The sequence below is a fragment of the Lotus japonicus genome, chromosome 1 (assembly GCF_012489685.1).
Source record: "Lotus japonicus ecotype B-129 chromosome 1, LjGifu_v1.2".
NCBI classification, from domain to species: Eukaryota; Viridiplantae; Streptophyta; class Magnoliopsida; order Fabales; family Fabaceae; genus Lotus; species Lotus japonicus.
In genome coordinates, this window is record NC_080041.1 from 10,754,198 (window position 1) to 10,775,957 (window position 21,760).

General features: G+C 37.5%; 3 protein-coding genes and 1 non-coding gene across 4 annotated transcripts; 3 read left to right on the top strand and 1 right to left on the bottom strand.

Annotated features, from left to right (window-relative positions):
- The first annotated feature begins 6,874 nt into the window (after positions 1-6,874).
- Positions 6,875-9,368, top strand: LOC130731592 (uncharacterized). Its single transcript, XM_057583871.1, has one exon. The coding sequence runs from the start codon at positions 6,875-6,877 to the stop codon at positions 9,251-9,253; it is 2,379 nt and encodes a 792-aa protein (XP_057439854.1). The 3' UTR covers positions 9,254-9,368.
- Positions 9,369-15,211: 5,843 nt separating this feature from the next.
- Positions 15,212-16,063, bottom strand: LOC130723631 (uncharacterized). Its single transcript, XM_057574775.1, has one exon. It carries the CDS (start codon positions 16,061-16,063, stop codon positions 15,212-15,214), a length of 852 nt encoding a protein of 283 aa, XP_057430758.1.
- Positions 16,064-18,148: 2,085 nt separating this feature from the next.
- Positions 18,149-18,221, top strand: TRNAK-CUU (transfer RNA lysine (anticodon CUU)). The gene has a single exon. It is a non-coding gene; the product is annotated as a tRNA-Lys (tRNA).
- A 1,115-nt stretch (positions 18,222-19,336) lies between these two features.
- Positions 19,337-21,296, top strand: LOC130733559 (peptide-N4-(N-acetyl-beta-glucosaminyl)asparagine amidase A). Its single transcript, XM_057585783.1, has one exon. It carries the CDS (start codon positions 19,417-19,419, stop codon positions 21,190-21,192), a length of 1,776 nt encoding a protein of 591 aa, XP_057441766.1. The 5' UTR covers positions 19,337-19,416; the 3' UTR covers positions 21,193-21,296.
- The last annotated feature ends 464 nt before the right edge of the window (positions 21,297-21,760 follow it).

Consider the following 21,760-nt stretch of genomic DNA (forward strand, 5'->3'; position numbering starts at 1 on the left):
TTACGGTTGTTGTGACTTTTTAAGTAACAATAAACCCTAATTGCAAATATGGGTAATGGCACTCGTGACCCATATTTTTTCTATTTTCTTTTGATCAATAAAAGAAAGATAAAAAAAACTGATGATAAACCAAAAAAGAACCACAGATATGATGAACGAAATTATAAAAAGAGCGTTTATATTGTAAGACCCCGAATTAAATAAATAGCTCTATAGCTTTATTTATTTAATTTTTGCAATTTAGCGCTATACAGTGGCCGAGGCAGCAATTTAACCATAGGGGGACCAAGACTAGAAAGACAATTGTTACAAAATAGAGTTTTATTTACTTGGGCAAATGGTTGAATGGGTCATTATTGCTCCAAACATTGACATACTCAAAGCATGAATCAGTAATAAAATAAATTTAATTTTTTTTTACGAAACTTTAATTGAGACTCTTCAAAATATTTCTTCAATTTCCAGAAAATAATAGAGATAGAGCTTTAAGTTAGAGTTGCACCAAATGTTATAACAGAAAAGAAGATATTATAACAAAAAGATAGTAGCAGGCAAAGAATGGTGCATGTGATGATGGATTTCATGAGACATTGGCCCAAAAATTATGGTCCCAATAGGCCAGCCCACAACATTGCCAATGTTCCACTAAACTGGACCTCACTACCACCACGATGAAAAGCTGGAATGACATGTGATATATATGTGATTCTTGAGTTGCCTGTAATAGGAGCTGTTCTTTAAAAACTTCCAAATTTTTTGGTGGTGCCAAGGCCCCTATTTGTCATTTATCACATTACGTTTCTAACATCTTTCGAGCAACTTTGAGGAAAGTTGGGAAAAATGCTATAATTAGGAAGGCAACAATCCTATGCTTTTCATGTCGTTTGAAAATGTAGCAAAAACCATTTGGAGCCATTTTTGTCAGGGTTTTCATAATTGGATCGATCATTTAACCGGTCAAGGCACCTGTTCAATATTTAATGGTGCATATGTGGTTAAAGATGTGACAATTAAATAATACTTTATAAAAATATTTTATAATTGTCAAACTAACCACATTTACAATATTTTTATTTTTAAAAAAGAAAGCTGGAAGTTTAAGTATGTTTTCCAACAACAAGTAATTATCAAGTGCTATGCAAGTTTTTTTTTTTAAACTAGAATGTTGGTTACATTTCTCGAGAATCTCTCTCACCACAGTAGTAGAATATTGGTTTTGTTTCCAATTTCAATTACAGTTATAAACTATAAACAATACAATTGATTAACTTGTACTTTTCTATTCTAATTACAACAAAACCATGACTTACATAATTTCTCCGGAAGGCAAAGATGGACTCAATTCTAATGGGGGTCACAACCCTGATTTAGGGTTGTGTGTAATTGCTGGCATTGTGAGAGACTTTGAGTGCCATTGGCACTATGGCTACTTTGCTCCCTATCCCGCCACTACTCATTCATCATCCTCCTTACTGTTAGAGTGTTTTCCCCCAATGTTGGTCTCCTGAAGTGCTTAAAAAAAATGGCATGGTAGACCTTGTCGTGCACTGTGATAACAAAGAGATCGTCGATGCAATGAATGCACCTCACACTATTCCAAAGCATTGGAATGGGATTGATTTTGCTGAGATCTACAGAAAGGTTCCAAGAGATATCAATGCATCTGTCGACTCCCTGGTCAAACATGCCTTGATCTTTGTCAACATTATCTTGAACCTATCGAAATCATTCATAGCTTCTCTTCTCTTCTTCAGAATCAATTTTCGGCCCCATGAGCTATTCTCCCACTTGTTCTTAACATCAGCAGCCTCCACTGTGGTCGGAACAGGACGGAACACAAGTTTGAACCTCAAAAAGTCATTTGTTAAGAGGGACGATTGTGGTTTTCGAACAGGACGAGACATCTAAGTCAAAGACAAAAAAAAAATACATATTTTCTAAACTTGAAAATTCAGAAATGAAAACTAAATTTAGAAAAAAAAATAAAAATTAAAAGAAAACCTTTTCTCAAACCAAACACGCTAAAATAGTAATTAAAAATGTATTTCATATCACTATTGATAAAACGTGTATTTCTTATCACTATTGATCAAACATGTATTTCTTATGACTATAATAGAATATACATGTTATATATTTCAAAAGAAATAAAAGCAATGGATATTTTTTAAGAAATTACTTGAGTTTTGAGATAAGATATTTAATTTACTATAAAAATAATACTTCTCCATCCGTTTTATTGTATTTTCCATCATTCTGTCTTTTTATTCTTAAAAAATTATTTATCAATTTATATTTATAAATTCAATTAGTGAGAAATTTATAAATAAAGTAAGTTTGTTTAGGAAAGTTTAAGCTGGAATATCTATTAATAATTTATTTATCAAATTTATAAATTAAATATTATTTTTTTCAAAAGTAAAAATGTATTAATAAAAGGACGAGGAGATATACACGATATTCACCCTCCTCAAAGGGATCCAAAAAACAATCAAAACCAACAAAAAAAAACCTGAGAGCCCAACCAAAACTAGCCAAAAAAGCCCCAACGGCCACCCCTCGCCCACCAAAGCTACAACCCGCCACACCCACCAAAGCTACAAACAGACGAACAAACAAGCCTAGCAAAACCCGCCTAAGGCTAAGAAACCCACCATAAAACTGCTAAAAGAAACTACAAATCAAAACCCACATAAAAAAACCTCGGAGCTCCCTCTCCAAAGCCTACAAAAGCCTCCTAGCCATGATTTGAGCCGCAACCTCGCCCTTGGCAATGACGTATGGGCAATCATACGTCAAGCCAAGGCGCTTCCCCAATAGGATAACACTCCTCGCACGAGTCATAGCGTTGTAAGGATTTGACAGCTCCTTAAAAAGGACCATCAACTCTTTCCCTGTTGACACTATATTTCCATCAAGCAAAGTCGTCGAAGGGACTTTATCGCTTCCCTTTGCCCCAACCTTCTTAGGTCTGCCTCTTGGTCTGGGAGGTTTCACCGCCGCTTTGGGGGAGGAGAGTTGCGGGACGGAAGAAGACAGAATTGGTGACCCCATAGCAGAGATGACGCCCAAATCCTCCACCCCAAGGCTGTCATTCGCTCCACTCCCTCCAACCTGGTCATTACCTGCAGCAGGCAAAGAGTACTGGAGCAGGGATGCTTCCCCAATAACAACTGCAGGAACAACAAAAGACCGATGAATTAGCTTAGGGAAGAGGAAAACTGCAGGGGTCCTTTCATCATAAAAACTTCCCATGTCTAGCCCTGAGACCATCTCTGATTCCCCCAAAGGCAATCCTTTGCGTCTGAACCGAGTTGCCATCCTCGAAGAAGAGCCCTTCTTGCAAGAAGTCTGAAAAACAAGGGGCTGCACCACTTCTCTTGGGAACCTAGTCGGTGCCACTGAGAGGGCAGCCCCACCCCCTGAGTCCATGGAGAGCATCAATAGCATCGGAAGCTTGCTTCTGAGAAAGGAACCGAACAAAGCAGAAGCGAAACCCCCTTCTCAGGTTGCGGTTTCGTTGCACAAAGACCCTTGAGATGCTACCAAACAGGGAGAAGAGGCCTCGGATGTGGTGGTACCTGATTGCCTCCTCAATTACATCAACAAAGAGGGTAGTGGCGTTGCAACGCGGCCCCTTGGAGCTCTGAATCGGAATAACCCTCTTCGCCCTTGTTCTGTCGGAACCATCCTCCTCGTCATCGTCGTCCAGTGCCAAACTCGGGCTGCCCCAGACCTCCTCCGACTAGTCTTCTTCATCCTCGTCGTCTTCTGCCGAATATTATTTTTGTTTTCATTTATGAAAAGAAAATTTCAGAAAATCAAAAGTTTTTACAAATATATTCTCCAATCCATCCCTAACCTAGCGGTGGCTATCAAATGGAAGACACACCATTTTTTTCTCTTAGTGGAAAATGACATTATAAAATATTTTATTTTACAATCAAATATATAAAAATCATTATGTATAGATTTTACTTTATATCAAATTATAACAAATATCATAAATCATAATCAAACATACAATAAGAATTTCCTCTAAAGATTTAAATTAAAAGTGTTTTGTTTCCATAAATATTAAGGTTAACTGAGTTACATTTGATAATTGAATGTTGAAAAATATGATTTACCCACTCTTTATAAAATTGTTTTTCTTTTGTTTCAAAATAATAATAATAATATAATTTTTTTCTTTCGTGTTAGTTTTTGTTCTTTCTTGAACTTTTTCTCAAATTTCTTTATTGAATAATACATTTCACTTTTGAAAAAATATTGAACAAATAAAAAAATTCATTCAATTTAAAAATATAGCTCACAACAATAACATCAAATTCACAAGCAATAACATCAAACATCAAACACGAATTAACAGAAAAAATGAATACATCAAATTCCAAATCTAATGAACAAATCTGGATCCGTACAAAAATTAGGGTATTCACAGATAACATGATGAATACATATAACATCATAGAACGTGAGTTAACACAAGCCATATCATTGATTTGATATAAGAAAAAGTGGGTCAATGAACGTGGTAATGGAAAGAGAAAACGATTCACCATTTTCTAGTTCAGAGAATTGCTTATAGTTGCGGTTAGGAATGTAGAGTGAGAGAAGAAATGAAGAGTTTGGCTTTTTAAGGAACCATAAACCCTGACTGCAAATAATGGGTCATAAGCCACCAGAAAATGTATTTTTATTCAAAAAAAAATATCAATCGGTTCTCGCATGTATATTATTTACTCGTATTTTAGCCCATCAATACACTTTTTTGATATCATACAAGGGCGTGAGACGACTACCTCATGAACCAGAAACTATTCTCGTTGCTCTGCCACCCCAAGGGAATATTACTTATAATGTTGTTTCGTGTTATTTTAGAAAATAATATTTAAACTTACTTGAGGTTTCTATTAATAACAATAGGAATAAATTATTGATAAATATTTTATATTGTTAACTTTATTAAGTATTTACTATTATTTGTCAACGTTTTCAGTTTCTCATACAAAATAATAATTTATTAGGTATTAATTAAAAATATTTAGAATATTAACCATCAATCATAAGATTGAGAAAAAAATTATATTTTTTTTTAAATATAGTTATATGTAACTTGCATTAAGAATATAATTTAATTAATAGTAAAAAAAATATTAATAAATAATTGATAAAAATAGTTTAAAATTAAATAAGTGACTCTTTAACATATTTACTATTAACTATATTGTTTTGAAAATATTATTTAAATATGTTTTTCGATTATTACATAGTTGTAAAAATAACTTGAGTAAACATAATAGAGAAACATAATTATAACCAGAGATGAATAAATTTAAATTTACTAAAAATATTTTACTATATATAAATTTTAATTTTTTATTATAATTTTAAAAGTTTAAATTATTTCATTATTAACAAAAAGTATAAAAAATGTTATTATTATATCTATACTAAAAACTTATTATTTGATTTAAAATATTTTCAATTCACTTAATAATTGTTCATATTATCAAATCAATATATTTTTCTCAAAAGATAGGATCCGGGGACAATACTCCCCCAAATAAGTGTCAATTTTTACAATCAGATGCATGATAAATCACACCTCTCCACAATCGGAACCAGGGGCGGACCCACTAAGGGGCCAGGTGTGGCATTGGCCACACCGGTTTTTATTGTTTTTTTTTTAAAAATTATATGGTTAAAGAAAAAGAAAAATTATTTGTTTTCTATCACCAGTTCTCAAACACGCACGCTTCTTCTCTGTTCTCAGTCTCACTCTGTTCTCTCACGCGACGACGAGTCACGCCTCCGCCTCTCTCTGTCGATTCACGGCCGCACGGCGGCGGCGCATGCCTTGGATCTCTCTCTCGTTCCTCGTCCGTGCCTCTTCCTGTTCTCCAAGACTCCAACGAACCAACAACGAAGCTCAGTGCTCTCCAACGAACCAACAACGACAGTGCCTCTCCCTCTCAACTGATTGAAGCTCTCACTCTCAGTCACTCACTCAAAGTCAAAACTCAAAAGGTAATGCTCTCAGTCTCTCACTCTCAGTCACTCAAAGGGTTTGGGATTTGGATTCTTGTTCTAGGGTTTGAGGAAATTGAAATTGATATGTGAAAATTGAAATTGATATGTGGAAAAGGGTTTTCTAAATTCTTGTTGGACATCTACTTGTCTGATGGTTGGTGTTGGTTTTGGGGGTGTGATTATGTTTGAGGTTTGTCTTGCATTTCGTTCCTTGCTGGTTTTGGGGGTCTGATGGTTGGTGTTTGTTTTGCATTTCTGATGGTTTTGGTGTTGGTTTTGGGGGTGTGATTTTTGTTCCTGATATGAGATGTTTTCTCAACTGGTGTGGGTGCTATTTTCTGTTCCTTGCAGACTATATATGGACTTCAATTACAAGTGACAACTGTTTTTCCTTGTGTAGCTTGAAATTGAATTAAACACTGAATCTACCTGATTTTGTTCACATTAATTTTATGCCTAAATTTGGTTCCAATATAATGAACGGACTAATATGTGAATGCCATATTTCTGCAGTTACTTTATATGAAGTTTGAATTAAACACTCCCATAATCAACGTACAGTTGCGGGGATGTATGAATGTTATGTTGAATTTGTTTTCTACATGGATGAATATAATGTGGGGTCTCTTTCATTATTGTAGAACTGGCAGGATTGTTGGACTCTTGTTATTGTTGGTTTAAGTAATTTGCTGGACTTTTGCAAGGTGCTGTTTTGGCAAATTGTTGCTATAGTTGTAATGAAATAAAATAAGATGAGAAGGAATGTAACATAATATAGCTATCATTCCATTATTGATTACATCTAATGTAAATTGTTGCTATGTTATTTTGGTTTTTGATGGTTTCATTATCTCTTTATAGGATGAAGAAATTTTTTCCTGTGCTTTCAAGAGACAAAACTACTTCTTCTTCGGCAAATCTAGACGCATCGGAAACTCCAAGTGAGGGTATTAAAATTGTTGATTATGAATTGTTGGAAACAGATCCAGGAATTAGGCCTCCAATTTCAAGCTATCATCCCAACATCCAAAATGAGGTAAGGAAAGCTTATTTAAAAATAGGCCGTCATCAACCTCCTGACAATTTTCTTTATCCTTGGACTTATCAAGGTAATAAAAGACGTAGATTTTGCAAAAATTGGTTTGATTGGTATGATTGGATTGATTATAGTGAATCTAAGGACCTAGCATTTTGTTTGCCATGTTTCTTGTTTAAGAATGTCTATAAATATGGGGGAGATCACTTTGTGACAGAGGGGTTTGGTGATTGGAAGAATTCTCATAGATTGGGTAGTCATGCTACTTCTTCCAATACTCATCGTGATTGTGTGCTTAAGAGTTACGATCTCATGAACCCAAAGCAAAGTATTGAGGCTGCACTTGTTAATCAAACTAAACAAATGAGTTCTGAATATCGTGTTCGTGTCAACACATCTCTTATAGCTACTAAGTTTCTTTTGAGGTGTGGTATGCCATTTAGAGGGAGTGACGAGTCCTTTAACTCTTTATTTAAGGGGCCATTTCTTGAGTTGGTGGACACTCTAAAGGAAATTAACCCAGAGATAGCTAATGTAATAGATTGTGCTCCGGGAAATAACTTTATGATTGCCCCTAAGATTCAAAAGGATCTTGCTGCTGCTTGTGCATGTGAAATAACTAAACAAATTGTATGTGATATTGCGGATGATGTATTTTGTGTTTTGATTGATGAATCCGGTGATGTTGCTGGTAAAGAACAAATGGCTGTTGTTATTCGCTATGTTAATAGTGAAGGCTTGGTAAAAGAAATGTTTCTTGGGATTGTTAGTGTTAAAGAAACAAGTGCTAAGTCGCTTAAGGAGGCACTTGAGAAGTTATTGTCTATTAATGGCTTGAGTTTATCTAGCATAAGGGGGCAAGGATATGATGGAGCTAGCAATATGCGAGATAAATTTGGTGGTTTAAGAACTTTAATTCAAAATGAAACTCCATCCACTTATTATGTGCATTGTTTTGCCCATCAACTTCAATTGGCACTTGTTGCATGTGCTAAGACTCACAAAGATGTTAGTGGATTTTTCGGGAAGGTCAATATGCTTGTTACTTTCATACGATCTTCTAACAAGAGGCAAGATTTTCTTCGGGACAAACAAGTATCTCAATTTGCTAAATTGCTTGAAGAGGGTGAGATAGAGACTGGTAGTGGATTAAATCAAGAATCGTCTATTGCTAGAGCGGGTGACACTCGTTGGGGTTCCCACTTTAGGACTCTCACTAGATTGATGACTTTATATGGTGCCATTATTGAGGTACTTGAAGAAGTCGGGAAAGATCTGTCATTTGAAAAACATGGTGAAACAGTGCTTTTGCTAGAAGTGCTTCAATCCTTTGATTTTATTTTCATGTTATACATGATGGTTGAGATTTTAGGATTTACAAATGATTTAAGTGAAGCACTACAAAAGCGTGATCAAGATCTTTTGAATGCTTTATCACTTGTCCAAGCCACCAAAGAAGAATTGCAAGAAATGAGGAATGATGGATGGGAAGAACTTATATCTAAGGTTATGAAAATTTGCAATAAGCATGATATTGATGTGCCTGATTTGGATGCACCGTTTTTGCAAGGGAAGAAACCTAGACGACATGCTCTCACTTCTAGTGTTTCTAATTTGCATCATTATAAGCATGATTGTTTATTTAGTGTTTTAGATTTGCAGTTGCATGAGCTCAATGCTAGGTTTGATGAAGAGAATACTGAACTTTTACAATGTGTTTCATGCTTGAATCCCCCATCATCTTTTGAAGCTTTTGATGTGAAAAAATTATTGAGGATGGTTGAACTTTATCCAAATGATTTTGTTGATGTGCCGGAAGTGGTAGTGCGACATCAGCTTCAGAATTATGTTAGAAATGTTCGAAGTGATCCAAAATTTGCAAAGTTAAAAGGACTTTCAGATCTTTGTGCAAAACTTGTGGAAACAAAAAGGTGCAACACATTTTATATAGTTTATAAGCTTCTGAAGTTGGCTTTAGTCTTACCGGTAGCTACTTCAAGTGTGGAACGTGTGTTTTCAGCTATAAAGTTTGTGAAAAGTCAGTTATGTAACAAAATCGGTGATCAATGGTTAAATGATCGTCTTGTAACTTTTATAGAAAGAGATGTTCTTGGAACAATTGACAATGATGTTATTTTAGCACATTTTCAAATAATGGATAGTAGACGATTTTCATTGTAAACTCTTGGACTATAATGTAAACTCTTCTATTTCCATGAGAAACTTTCTCTCATGGTTTTATCTATAATATTTTTCTTTTAGTCTATGATTGCTTTTATGTTTAGCCTCACTGATATTCAAGGTCTGGATCCGCCCCTGATCGAAACCATAACAATAAACCCCAATTGGAGAACATAAATAAACAGAACATGTACCAACCCAAGCTATTAAAATTACTTAAAAGCTTATTATTAAATATCAAGTCTAAATTTGATTAATAATAATTATTTACACAAAAAGGGAAATCTAATACAAGCAATTTAATACACCAAAAAATCTAATACAGTTTATTCATATGTCTCTACACAATATTTTTTTGTTATTTTTATAATGAAAAAATATTTAATATTTATTTATATATTTTATTACACTATAGTAATTTTAATATCGTTATTAAAAAATATTATAAATAAACTCGTGCAACGCACATGTATTATATCTAGTGTATTGAGTATATTGGAAAAAGTATTAATTATTAGTGGTAATCAAAACTTAATAATTATAAAAGTATAATAGATGAGCGAATGGTCAAATTGGCCCTGATAGTGTGGGTCACTAGCAAATTCGTCCATAAACTTAGGAAATACATACCTCTCTTAGCCCCCCAAAGTTGTAAAATGTCACGTTAGTCCTTGAGTAAAAAAATATAAACCGATGTTAACAGTTATGCTTATGTGGCCTATTAAGTGCCCACTTGGACAAACTTTCAATTGTTAATCTATTCTCAATCGCTGTTTTCTCGCCTTCTATATCAACTAGTTTTATACACGTGCATTCACGGGTGACATTTGGTATATAAATTAGTTTTATAAATTGTAGACATCAATGCAAGTTTGACTGAAATAGTGGAAAAGTTATTATACACTTATCAACATCTTTTTTTTTGGTTACAGGGAAGGGCCAAGCCCAAGACAGAAAGGAAAACTAGGTGGGATCAGCCCCTATAATGGGGACACCGTCAGTGCCTAAATCATGCAGTAGGATCCTATGGCACTCTCCGAAAGGACTATCAAAAATATGATGACCAAAAGGAAGATCAAAACCAACTTTTGCTAAATAATCCGCCAAAGTGTTAGCTTCCCTTGGAGCATGATGGAACAAGATGGCACCGTGTGCTGTTTTTAAACGGAGGATATCCAAGAGAATGGAGCTATATTGGTAAGAGGAGACCTCATGATTCTCCAGTAGGTTGATAACTTCAAAAGAGTCGCTTTCCAGCACAACTTGAGGGAAATCGAGGCTAATAATCAGGTGCATGGCTTTTTGGACTGCAAGGAGCTCGACGAGGAAGGATGACCCTACGTTGAAGGGTCCAAGGTTGCAGCTAAAGCCTGTCTTCCAAGAACCGGATGCATCTCTAATCGCATCTCCGCAACTGGCCATATTTGTAAGGGTAAGAGCTCCATCCACATTTAGTTTCACCCAACTTGGTTGGGGTCTAGACCACGTAGCAAGCCTCGGTTGAGACAAGTTGCAATCAAATGTTTCTGCCTGGTGGTTTTACAGAAAGCTAGAAGAGGATTTCATTGAAGCTAAGTTTACTAGTTCTTCTTTCCCAAGGGATCAAACGAAACCCCAAATTCGAGCGGGGTTGTGGGGGGTTCCTTCAAACACGAACTCATTTCACATGCGCCATATGGCTGAAAGGGCTGAAGCGAAGAAACGCGGCCAATAAACATTCTATTTGCTACCTAGGTCCCTGGATATATTGCCCGTTACCCATGTATTCCTGTCTGCAGTAAAGAAGGTGGAAGTTGTGTCGCCATTCAAAGCTGGTGACTAGAACGAAGTTACCGCGCTACAGTCCCGGAAAAGATGGAGGAATTCTTCTGTTGAAGATTGACAAAGTGGGCAAATATTTGAAACTCCCATATGTCTCTGCACTCGGATCGCATTGGTCATCACTCCATTATTCAGAAGTTTCCAAAGGAAAACACGTATGCGTTGTGGGCCTTTAACTCTCCACACAGACTTCCAAAGGGTCTCGGTTTGTCTCTGGCAATGATTTCCAGTAACCAGACCATAAGCACTTTTGGTAGAGAAGTCTCCTGATGGTGTGCTAGCCCATTTCACCTTGTCCTCCATGTCCAGGTCATTAAAAGGGCTCTGGTCCATAAGGATTTCCTGAATAAACCTGCTAGGTAACAAATTTGCAAAGAGATAAAGCTTCCAACCCCTTCCTGCCTCAAAGTAATAGGATACATGACGATCTTGGTGGTCCTGAGGGATAGGGGTTAGAGCCATTGCTTGTAGCTTGTGACCTGAAGCAAGCCAAGAACCAGTCCAGAACTTTGCAGTACGACCATTCCCTAGCTCCCATCTGCTTCCACTCATCAACGTATCCCAAGTTTCACGGATGCCCTTCCAGGCTAGGGATTCCCGACTGCGCTTCATTACAACCGGAAGAGCACCATTGCCACACTGGTATTTGCCCTTCAAAATGCGAACCCATAAGGAGGAAGGTTGATGAATAAGTCCCCACCCCAGCTTCATGATCATAGCCTTGTTGAAGTCTGAGGATAGTCGGAAACCAAGCCCACCTTGAGACTTGGGGCTACAAATGGTACTCCATTTAACTTGGTTCATTTTCCTAGAGCCATTATCCGAACCCCATATAAATTTCCGTTGCAATTGGTCTAACCGCTCACACACCCCTTTAGGTAGAAGCATTGTTTACATGCTGTAGGAGGGTATAGCGAAAATAACAGACTTGGCAAGTGTTACTTTCCCGGCAAGGCTAAGAGAAGAATCCTTCCAAGCGGATAGGCGTTTTTGGGTCCTCTCCAAGATAAAATCGTAGGTGGAACGAGTAGGTGTCTTGTGAAGTAAGGGAACACCGAGATATTTTCCAAGATCCGAGGTGATTAGACATCTAAACTTTTAGTATTGATTAGACATTTTGTCTTTAATATTAAAAGTTAATGTTAATGGACTATACCTTGTACATTAAAATATGAGTATCCTCTTTGAAAGTCTTGTTTTGTAAACATGCTATCAAATGTGTCACATGGATTATCCAAAGATCTTGAAATTATAAGACATCATCATAGGTCCAATTAAGCACATTGTCATGTGCGAAAGTTTAATTCCAAATATGTCATCATATTGAAACAAATGCACATTTACAACTTATAAGCAATAAAAACATTATGTTGGCTTTCATAGTCTACTAACAAATTAAAAGAAAAAGGGCCATTGTGCTACATGTTTCAAAAGCATCATCATTGTGAATTTCACATTGTTTGACATGATTATTGGACACTGGTCGGTTCATCCATGCTACACAATTTGCAGCAGATTGGAAATCCCCGAAAAAAAAATACATAAGAGAATGATTGTGTAAGAGAGTGCTTCTGTGCGTTCGAATTAATAATAAGTTTCCTCAAGACGCAAAATCCATATATGAGAATGCAACATCTTTGCACGATCTATCAGCTTCTCCAACAAACCAATTATGAGTGCCTACGACCAACCGACTTCTTCTGGAGATGCGGTAATGCTTTGTCCAATTTATTTTTTCCGCACACTCTAATAACCTTATCCTCATTCTCAGTAAAAATTTAATCTCATTCATAGTTGACCTTCTAAGAACATATAAAAATGGTGCTCTAATAAAACAACATTGCACACTATGAATTAGCCACTATAAATTAGCCAGTAGAAAACAAAAAAGGCTCAACTTACAACTGACTTCTCTTAGTTGGATATCAATTCAATCTCTATTTTGATGCTTCTCGATTTTTTATTTGGTATATAACTAAAAATAATAAATGCTTCAGGAACAAACTTTATTTATAACTTTAATAGAGAACTTGAACTTGCAATAATGGGGAGAACATCATCCACAATTGTTCAGATCCTTCTGAAAGGGGAGCAAAGAAAAAAAAACAGTGATAAAAGGATCTTCATACAAAGAATAGAATCATTCAGGGGAGGATCAAGGGAGGATGGGTACACCACACTCCAACCCTCCATAATTTCCATCTAATCATCTTCTTCTCTTTCACGCTACATCTCTAGAGAACCACTTTTCACATCACCACCCATCTACACCATTATCCAGTTATATCCTTCTATTTCAATTCAAATATGAGGGTGGAACACAATTTCAGAATTAGAGACACATCCTTATGTCATCAGAGCAAGAAAACTTAAAAGATAGCAGCAAGTTTTTAGGCTAATAGACAGCTAACATGAAACCGTATCTAGCAGTAAACTCTTTCACATGAACTGCATATTCAACTCATGTGTCCCCACAGAAGACTTTTGGCATATTCTGGAAAACTATTGTGGATAGCTTGGTACGAAATTTTCCATCAATATCTCCAAACACACATCCATGTATATTGTACATTGAAAGCATACTGCAGAAAAATACTGAGACTAAGAAATATAATACATAAAAAAGTAAGAGAAGAAAGAAACTTCATTTTCCTGTTATCAAGAACATGTCTGATTCGAATACCACTATATATTTCCTAAATTTTTCTTTGAAATGGATATTTAAAACTAACACAGCAGAAATGAGTAATATCTATGCCTTCTACCATTTGCCCATAAATAGGCTATTCCTTGACATCGACTCCATATGTAATTGCTTCTTTTCGAATCGTGATGAACTCTACCGATCACCCCTCTCTTTTCCTTTTGCTTGCAAGTTACACCAGAGAAATCAAACAGAAGAAGAGGTTCATATCCAAAGTCATCATACACAAAGGAGAAATAAAAAAAAATTACATAGTTTAGTCACATATGATTGGTAAGTCACATAAAGATTATGAAAACATGATTGACAACCATGTTATACTAACAGTTCAAAGAAACTTAATACTATACTCAAGGAAAAAAGACAACCTAGAGGAGAAAAAAGACACTTTGTTGGAATGAATGGATTAGGGGTAAAAAAACTAATACATAGACATATATAGGAAAACATAGAAAAAAACTCAGTGACATACCAGTGGTCAAATGTGGCTCTAGCAGAGACAATCATATCTCAACCTGTAATTCCATATAGGATACGATCCCCAAGACTCGTAATTTTCTGTCATTCATTAAGATAAGTGAATCCTGTTTGAGCATTAACAATGGGCAATTTGTCGTCAAGTTTGACAATTATCAGCTCCAACTAAAAATAGCAACAACAATAATTAAATGAATGCCGTGAATGTGAAAAATTACCCAGCTATGCATCGTGTTTGTAACTATATAGGCCATGTTGGCAGCTTTGAAAGCATGCGCCTAAAATTCCAACAGTCCTTGCACATTCAGTTTGAGGGAACCATCTAAAGGGAAGAACAAAAAATCAGTGCTTATCAAAGTCATGCCTTTCTCGCTCCATCAATTGCATAAAACCATCATGAAATAAAATTCATAAGATAAAACTAAACCATACTGATTTTGAAAATTCTGTTATCATTTCTTGCATATATTAATAGGCAGCACAGACAATACATTGAAACAAAACAAAGAAAGAAAAACCTTCAAACTAATAGTAATCAATTAATAAAAATAGGAATACAATGCTCACCACATCATCATTAGTTTGAGTAGGTTGTCACTTACTTGCTGCCAAAGCTGCAGGTAATTCTTTAGCCTGTTTAAATTATTATCAGCACACATCAACCTTTCCCAATTCGTTTCAGTCCTTCAAGATACACCTTATTAGCATTGGTTAAGCGAGATTGAAAATGAGCCCATTCACTTTTGGATCCAGTTCGAAGCTATGGTCCAATATAAAGGCTAACTTATCCTTTATGGGTTGATATTATCTTGAAGCCGCCTTCCTCTCTGAAAACAGAGAAATTTGAAATTTAAGGAATTCCATTTTTCAGCTGCCAATCAGTTCCAAAATTAGATGGGAGAGATATTTTTTTTACTTTTTTTGGTTACAAGAGGAAAATTAACAAAACAACAAAGCTAAGAAATAGAATCTAAAAACAAAGAATCAAAAACGAAGGAAGGCGGCTGCTTCCAGACTTGGATGGGAGACCCTAAACAACAAGCTTCTCGTGCTAACTTATCAGCGGTGTTGTTCTTGGCTCGATCAACCTGCATCAAACGGACATCCTGTAGACTAGCTAGTAAGGCACGAACACGACATATCTCTTCCCTGTTCCAATAGCTGGTAATGTTGGTTCCCTCTTGCAACACATGAAGTGCCCGCGCGCAATCCGACAAACAAGACACATTCATGTATCCCAAATCAAGAGCATGGCGAAGCCCTACTTCCATGGCAAGAACTTCAGCAAGGAATGCTGAACCAGAGCTGTAACTTACTGATGTTGCAGACAACCATGCTCCGCGAGAGTCCCTCACAATCGCAGCACATCCCATTCTACTCACTGAGGGGTTCCAACTGCCATCAACCGCAATAGTCACGACCGTGTTGGAGGCTGTGGTTCCCAACGTGTCCACATGCATAGTATGCTCAGGAGATTGCAGAGAGCTACGCCATAAAGCTTCGTCCCGTAAGATAAACCTCAACACATGGTTCATGGTGAAGCCCTGCACATCAAATATTTTCTGGTTTCTCCAACGCCAGCTCCACCATAAGACTGCAACAGCGAGAGTACCATGTCGGTGAGACAGAATCCTAGCAAACCAGGAACTCCGGTAGCACCGATCAGAAGCTCCTCCACAAGTCGCTTGAATCCGGGCAGCACCGAAAAAGGTGATCCGTGTCTTCAATATCAACAGCACAACGGGAGCAAGCTGCAGTTGCTGTGAGGTGGGATTGAAATCGCTTTGCATTGGTGGGCGAGGCCCCATGCGCAAGCAACCAGAGGAAGAAACGAAGCTTCTCGGGCACTTTCATCTTCCAATTTTTTCTCCACAAACCAAAGTTCCCTTCCTGCAGTGTTGCGATACTATAATAAGCCGAACTAGGGGTGTAATTTCCATCTGCACTATGGATCCATCGTATAGAATCAGGTTGAGAATTTGATTGAGGCACCCGAACACTCTGAATTTCTCCCATAATCCGAGGCGGTAACACAGTGTACAACGTCGCTAGGTTCCAAGCACTGCCGCTCCATAAATTAGCAATCCTAAGCTGCGTATCTACTATGTGAACAAAAGGGATACGATCACAAAGACGTCTCGTGCCCAACCAGTTGTCATACCACACCGAGGACATACCATCCCCTAGCTGAGGTTGGAACCCGCCACCAACATATTCCACGGCCCGAACAATACTCTTCCAAACATAGGAGTCACCTCTCCTAACTTTCCCTTGAAGCACAACATCGTTTTTTAAATATTTTTTAGAAATAGCACGAACCCATGGCTTATTACCATCATGCAGCAAGTTGTCTACCAATTTTCCTAGCAAAGCAATGTTGTTCAATCTTGCATATCTCAACCCTAAACCTCCCTCCTCCTTGGGTTGAGTAGCAACGTTCCAAGACACTAAATGTCAGCCTCTATTGTTTGCACCCTTCGCCCAAAGACAGCAACATATCTTCTTGTCTATGAAGTCGCACACCAACTGGGGGAGCCATATAGATTGCATTGTGTAGACCGGGATGGAAGTGAGCACCGACTTCGCAAGACAAAGCTTCCCAGCTCTATTCAACATGCGGGTCTTCCACGATGCAAGCCTAGCATTAATTTTCTCCATGATAGGGAGGAAGAGATTCCTTGTCACTCTCCCTTGCAAGAGAGGGATACCAAGGTATTTCCCCAGGTTAGCCGCCCTATGGATACCTAGGAGTGAGGATAGTTCATTCTGCAGTATTGGAGCAACGGTCTTAGTACAGAACATTCTGGACTTGTCCAAATTAACTTGAATGCCAGAAGCCTCACAGAAGTCCCGAAGAGAGAAATTATTTACTAATTACTAAGAGAGAAATTAATTACTAATTACTAAAAGAGAAATTAATGGGATAGAGAATTTTTTTTTCAAATTTGAAAGATTGATTATAATATGTTTTCAAGTTTTGTTTCGATCATGGAAATGAATAAGATCACTAATAAGATCACTAATATGAAGCTTAATATGAGGAGTAATTTACGGTCAAGCACAAATTCGAATTTAAAAACACTAATTACTAATGGAGGAATTAACGGGAGAGAGAATAATTTCACTAATTTGAAAATTGATATTAGAGTAATTTAAGGACATGGTCAAAATGAGAAAATAATTAACAATTAATTCAGATATTTTGTCAAAATAGAATTGAAAAATGTGAGAATACCCACAAAATTCATAGCGTATGACTTGTACATGTGAGCAGGTGAATAAACAACCATTTTATCACTTAAGGACTTAAACATGTTTCTAAAGATGGGGGCACATTTTAAACAAAATTTCTATGGATGCAAAACTAATATTCTGTTAAAATATAGAGACCAAAAAATATTCAAGTCTAATTTTTAACTTAAGATATATCAACCATGGGTTTGAGTCCCTCTTTATAACAAAAAAAAATATATATATATATATATCAACCATGACCACAACATTGATGATTTACTTAAAAGAGTAAAGAGTTTGATATATCAGCTCAATTCGATCTCAAATAGTTATCTAGCATTTTAACCTAAGACATGTAAAGCAGTTTGGTTTGTTTGATATGTTAACAAAAATTTAAAAAAATGTCGGATTAAACGAGATGCTTTGATAAATCTCTGTTCATTTTGTTACTCCTAATTTTGTTTATGAATGTTTTCCTTCTTGGTCTAAAATAAAAAAAATGCAAAGTGAAATCGTAGTCATGAAATATAGATCAGATATATATATTTCCATAGAAGATTAGTTAGTGGGTCATCTACTTAATGAAATGTTGCTTTGGAAAAAGATAGGATACACATATGAAATAATTTAATTATATAAAGTGAATTCATTATTACCAAGCCCGTCTAGCTCAGTTGGTAGAGCGCAAGGCTCTTAACCTTGTGGTCGTGGGTTCGAGCCCCACGGTGGGCGTTTTTTTAACAATGTTCCATTCTAATGCTGTACTCTTTTTCTTTTCTGTTTTATCACATCATTGCTACACGTCATTGCATGTAGCATATCATCTAAATAATATAAAAGTGTTTATTCTCATTTGAGTGTGCAGGAGGCAATGCAGAGAGCTATACTCTTTTTCTTTTCTGTTTTATCACATCATTGCATGTAGCATATCATCTAAAGAATATAAAAGTGTTTATTCTCATTTGAGTGTGCAGGAGGCAATGCAGAGAGCTATATCTGTTGGAACTAATTACTGAATTTCAAACTTAAACTTGTTGCTCCCTCAATGTATACCCCCAGACTCCTGACAAGGTTGACATCATGATGATTGGCATTGGGTCTAAATTGAGTCCACTTTTCTCCTTCCATGTTTTGTTGACCCTAAATTTGTAACTTGTAGAAGAACAAATCTGCTACTTAAGTTTGCTTCATGGATTGTGTTTGGGAGTACTTTGGTTGTGCAACTAGCTTAGCAATTGTTTTCACCATTCATGATTTCCAAATAAACCATTCATTTCATCTTGGTGCGTGGTGTACTTTAAGAGAGAAAGTATGGATTTGAGAATCAATCAAAAGCATTGGCTTCTATCAAATGCTTCAGATTTTGATAACATTCAATTTAAGCTCCTAGATGAATCAACAAAGTCAGAAATATGTGAGAATTTAGTCTGTCTGTATATTCTCATGCGCAATAAACACTTGTTCTCTAAATTCTATATTGCACCTTGGAATAACTAAGAAACTTCCTTGGTTACTTGTACCCAATTCAATTATGCACATGAGGCCATTTAATGACACTTACAAAACAAGCAATCCACATATATCCAAATTATGAAGTACTGCACCTCTATTCTTTCTACTTGAATTTTTTTCCCGATATTAATCGAATTATCCCCACAATTGATAGTCGTAAGACTAATCTCTCACCTCACTGTCAACGCATTAAGCAGTATGAGACTGATTAATTAAGTTTTTTTCATTCAAAAGAATCCGGAATCGAACTCTCGTCCACTTGGTTAAGGGACGAAGTACGTACGCGAATTCAGTTGGTTTATTTTTTCTACTTGAAGGTGCTTAATATGATTTCTATTTTCTCCATACACTACTCACCTTGCTACTTGAGTTGAAGAGTTCCATTCCACAACCAAACCAATACTAGATAACAAACATGGACACTTTCCTCTACTTGCTCCTCTTCCTCTCCCTCTTCTTCACTCCATTGTTGTCTCATTCCCAACCAAACCGTTTCCTCAAACCCCTCCTCCATGGCAACCGCCACCAAGAGTACATAGAGCTAAGCTACCCACCACCGTCACATGAACCAACACCGTCATGCTCCCACCAAATCCTCCACCACTCCTTCGCCAACACCATGGACTCCCCACCTTACACCACCCTTTACTCCCCTCCCTCCCACTGCCCCCCACCATGGTCACGCGCCGTCATTCACTTCCACGCCAAGTCCAAAGGCAACCAATACGACCGCATCGCCGCCCTCTGGCTCGCCGGCGCCGAGCTCCTCCGCACCAGCACCGCCGAGCCCACCGACTCGGGCATCTTCTGGGACGTCCGCAAAGACGTCACCAGATTCTCCTCTCTCCTCTCCAGCTCCAACCTCGACCTCACCATGATGCTCGAGAATATCGTCAACCGCGAATTCACCGGCGTCTACCATGTCACCGTCACGCTCCTCTTCTACAACGAGGTTCCGTTCAACCCTCCGCCACCATGCCCTGAGCGTTTGAATTCGAATCGAGGTTCAATTTCACGGTCACGGTCTCTGATGGGTGAACCAACGGTGACTGGTTCATCGGAATTGTATGATTCTCCGGCGGATTTGATTATTCCGATCTCCGACGACGGAGAGCGAGGGTTTTGGTTCAGGGTAGAGGACGACCGTGATGTGGGTTCCCGGAAAATTCAAATTCCGATGAACACTCAGCGAGTGGTGCTTGAGCTCTGTGTGTCATTCCATGGAAACGATGAGTTCTGGTACTCGAATCCTCCGAATGCGTACATCACCGCGAACGGTTTAGCTACAGGGCGGGGCAACGGAGCTTACAGGGAGGTTTACGTGACGATCGACGGCGATGTTGTTGGCTGGGAGGTTCCATTTCCGGTGATCTTCACCGGCGGGATTAACCCTCTTTTCTGGGAACCCGTCGTGGCGATTGGTGCTTTCAACCTTCCTTCATATGATATAGACTTAACCCCATTTCTGGGGAAGATTCTGGATGGGAAGGATCATGTTTTTGGAATTGGGGTGGTTAAGGGTATCTCATTTTGGCTTGTGAATGCTAATTTGCACCTTTGGTTGGATCATGAATCGACGGTGGTTCAGGCGAACGAGGTCACTCACCATAGCCCTGAAACCAGTGTGGAACGCCAAGGGGAGTTTACAGGGCTTGATGGGCATTTTGGGGTGGTAGCAGAGAAGGAGACACAGGTTTCAGGGTGGGTTTCAACTAGCAAAGGCAACTTCACCACCGTGATTTCGCAGGGTTTCGCGTTTAGCAACGTGATAAAGTTCCAGCACAATGGGACTAATAAGATGGTGAAGCAGAAGTTCAAGGCGAAGAAGAAGATGAAGGTGATGAATGAGAAAGGCGAATTGGTTTCTCGGTTGAGGGTTAGGCGCAAGTACCCTCTGAGGTTTATCAGTGTGACTGAGCCTTTGAATGAGAGGTATAAGCTCTACACCAATTTTTCTCATGGTTTTGAGGAGAAGTATGTTGGTAGGTGCTTCATGAAATCGGTTAGCAATGCCCAGGATTCAAATGGGTGGATAGAGGTTCAGGGTCATGATGTTCTGTCAGGTGAAGCAAGCACAAAACAGAATTATAGTTATGCTGACATGTTCAATTGCTACTCTAGGGATGTTGCAGCAGCTAATGGCAGAGTCTTCTATGATGATTCAAGTTTTTTGTGTGAAAATTCTTTGTAATTTCTTTTGCTGGTACAAATTTTGTAGTTTCCACTTTCCAGAGTAGGTTTTATGTAGTACACATTTATGAATCTTCATGTGTCTATTATTCTCTTACATGCTTCTATGCCTGGGTCCATTAACAGGAGAAAGCACAAGCCACCCCTCTATTGAACACAAGCCAATTAGTGCATCTAGGATACACGGTATAAAATTTTGAAAAACAAAGAGGAATAAGGGTGAAAACAGAAAAAGGAAGGGAAAAAATACACTCTCACACCCCCTTGGGTTTTTCTCACAAACATGCAATGGAAGGATGACATCAAGGCCTTGAACAGAACAATGCTTGAATCTGAACCTGCTCATCTGCAAGCTTTCCTCTACTTGTCATAATCTTATTATGCATGTTAAATACGCATTGGAATACAACGATGAGACCAAATTTATGGTCAAAAGTCGCAAAAGCTAACAGAAATTAGTCCACCGCAATTTCGACTTCATTGTAGGTTTTCATCGGATTGAAAACAGGGAACATGGTTTAAAAAAAAAGGAAACAAAATTAGAACAATATCAAATTTTTGTAATTTAA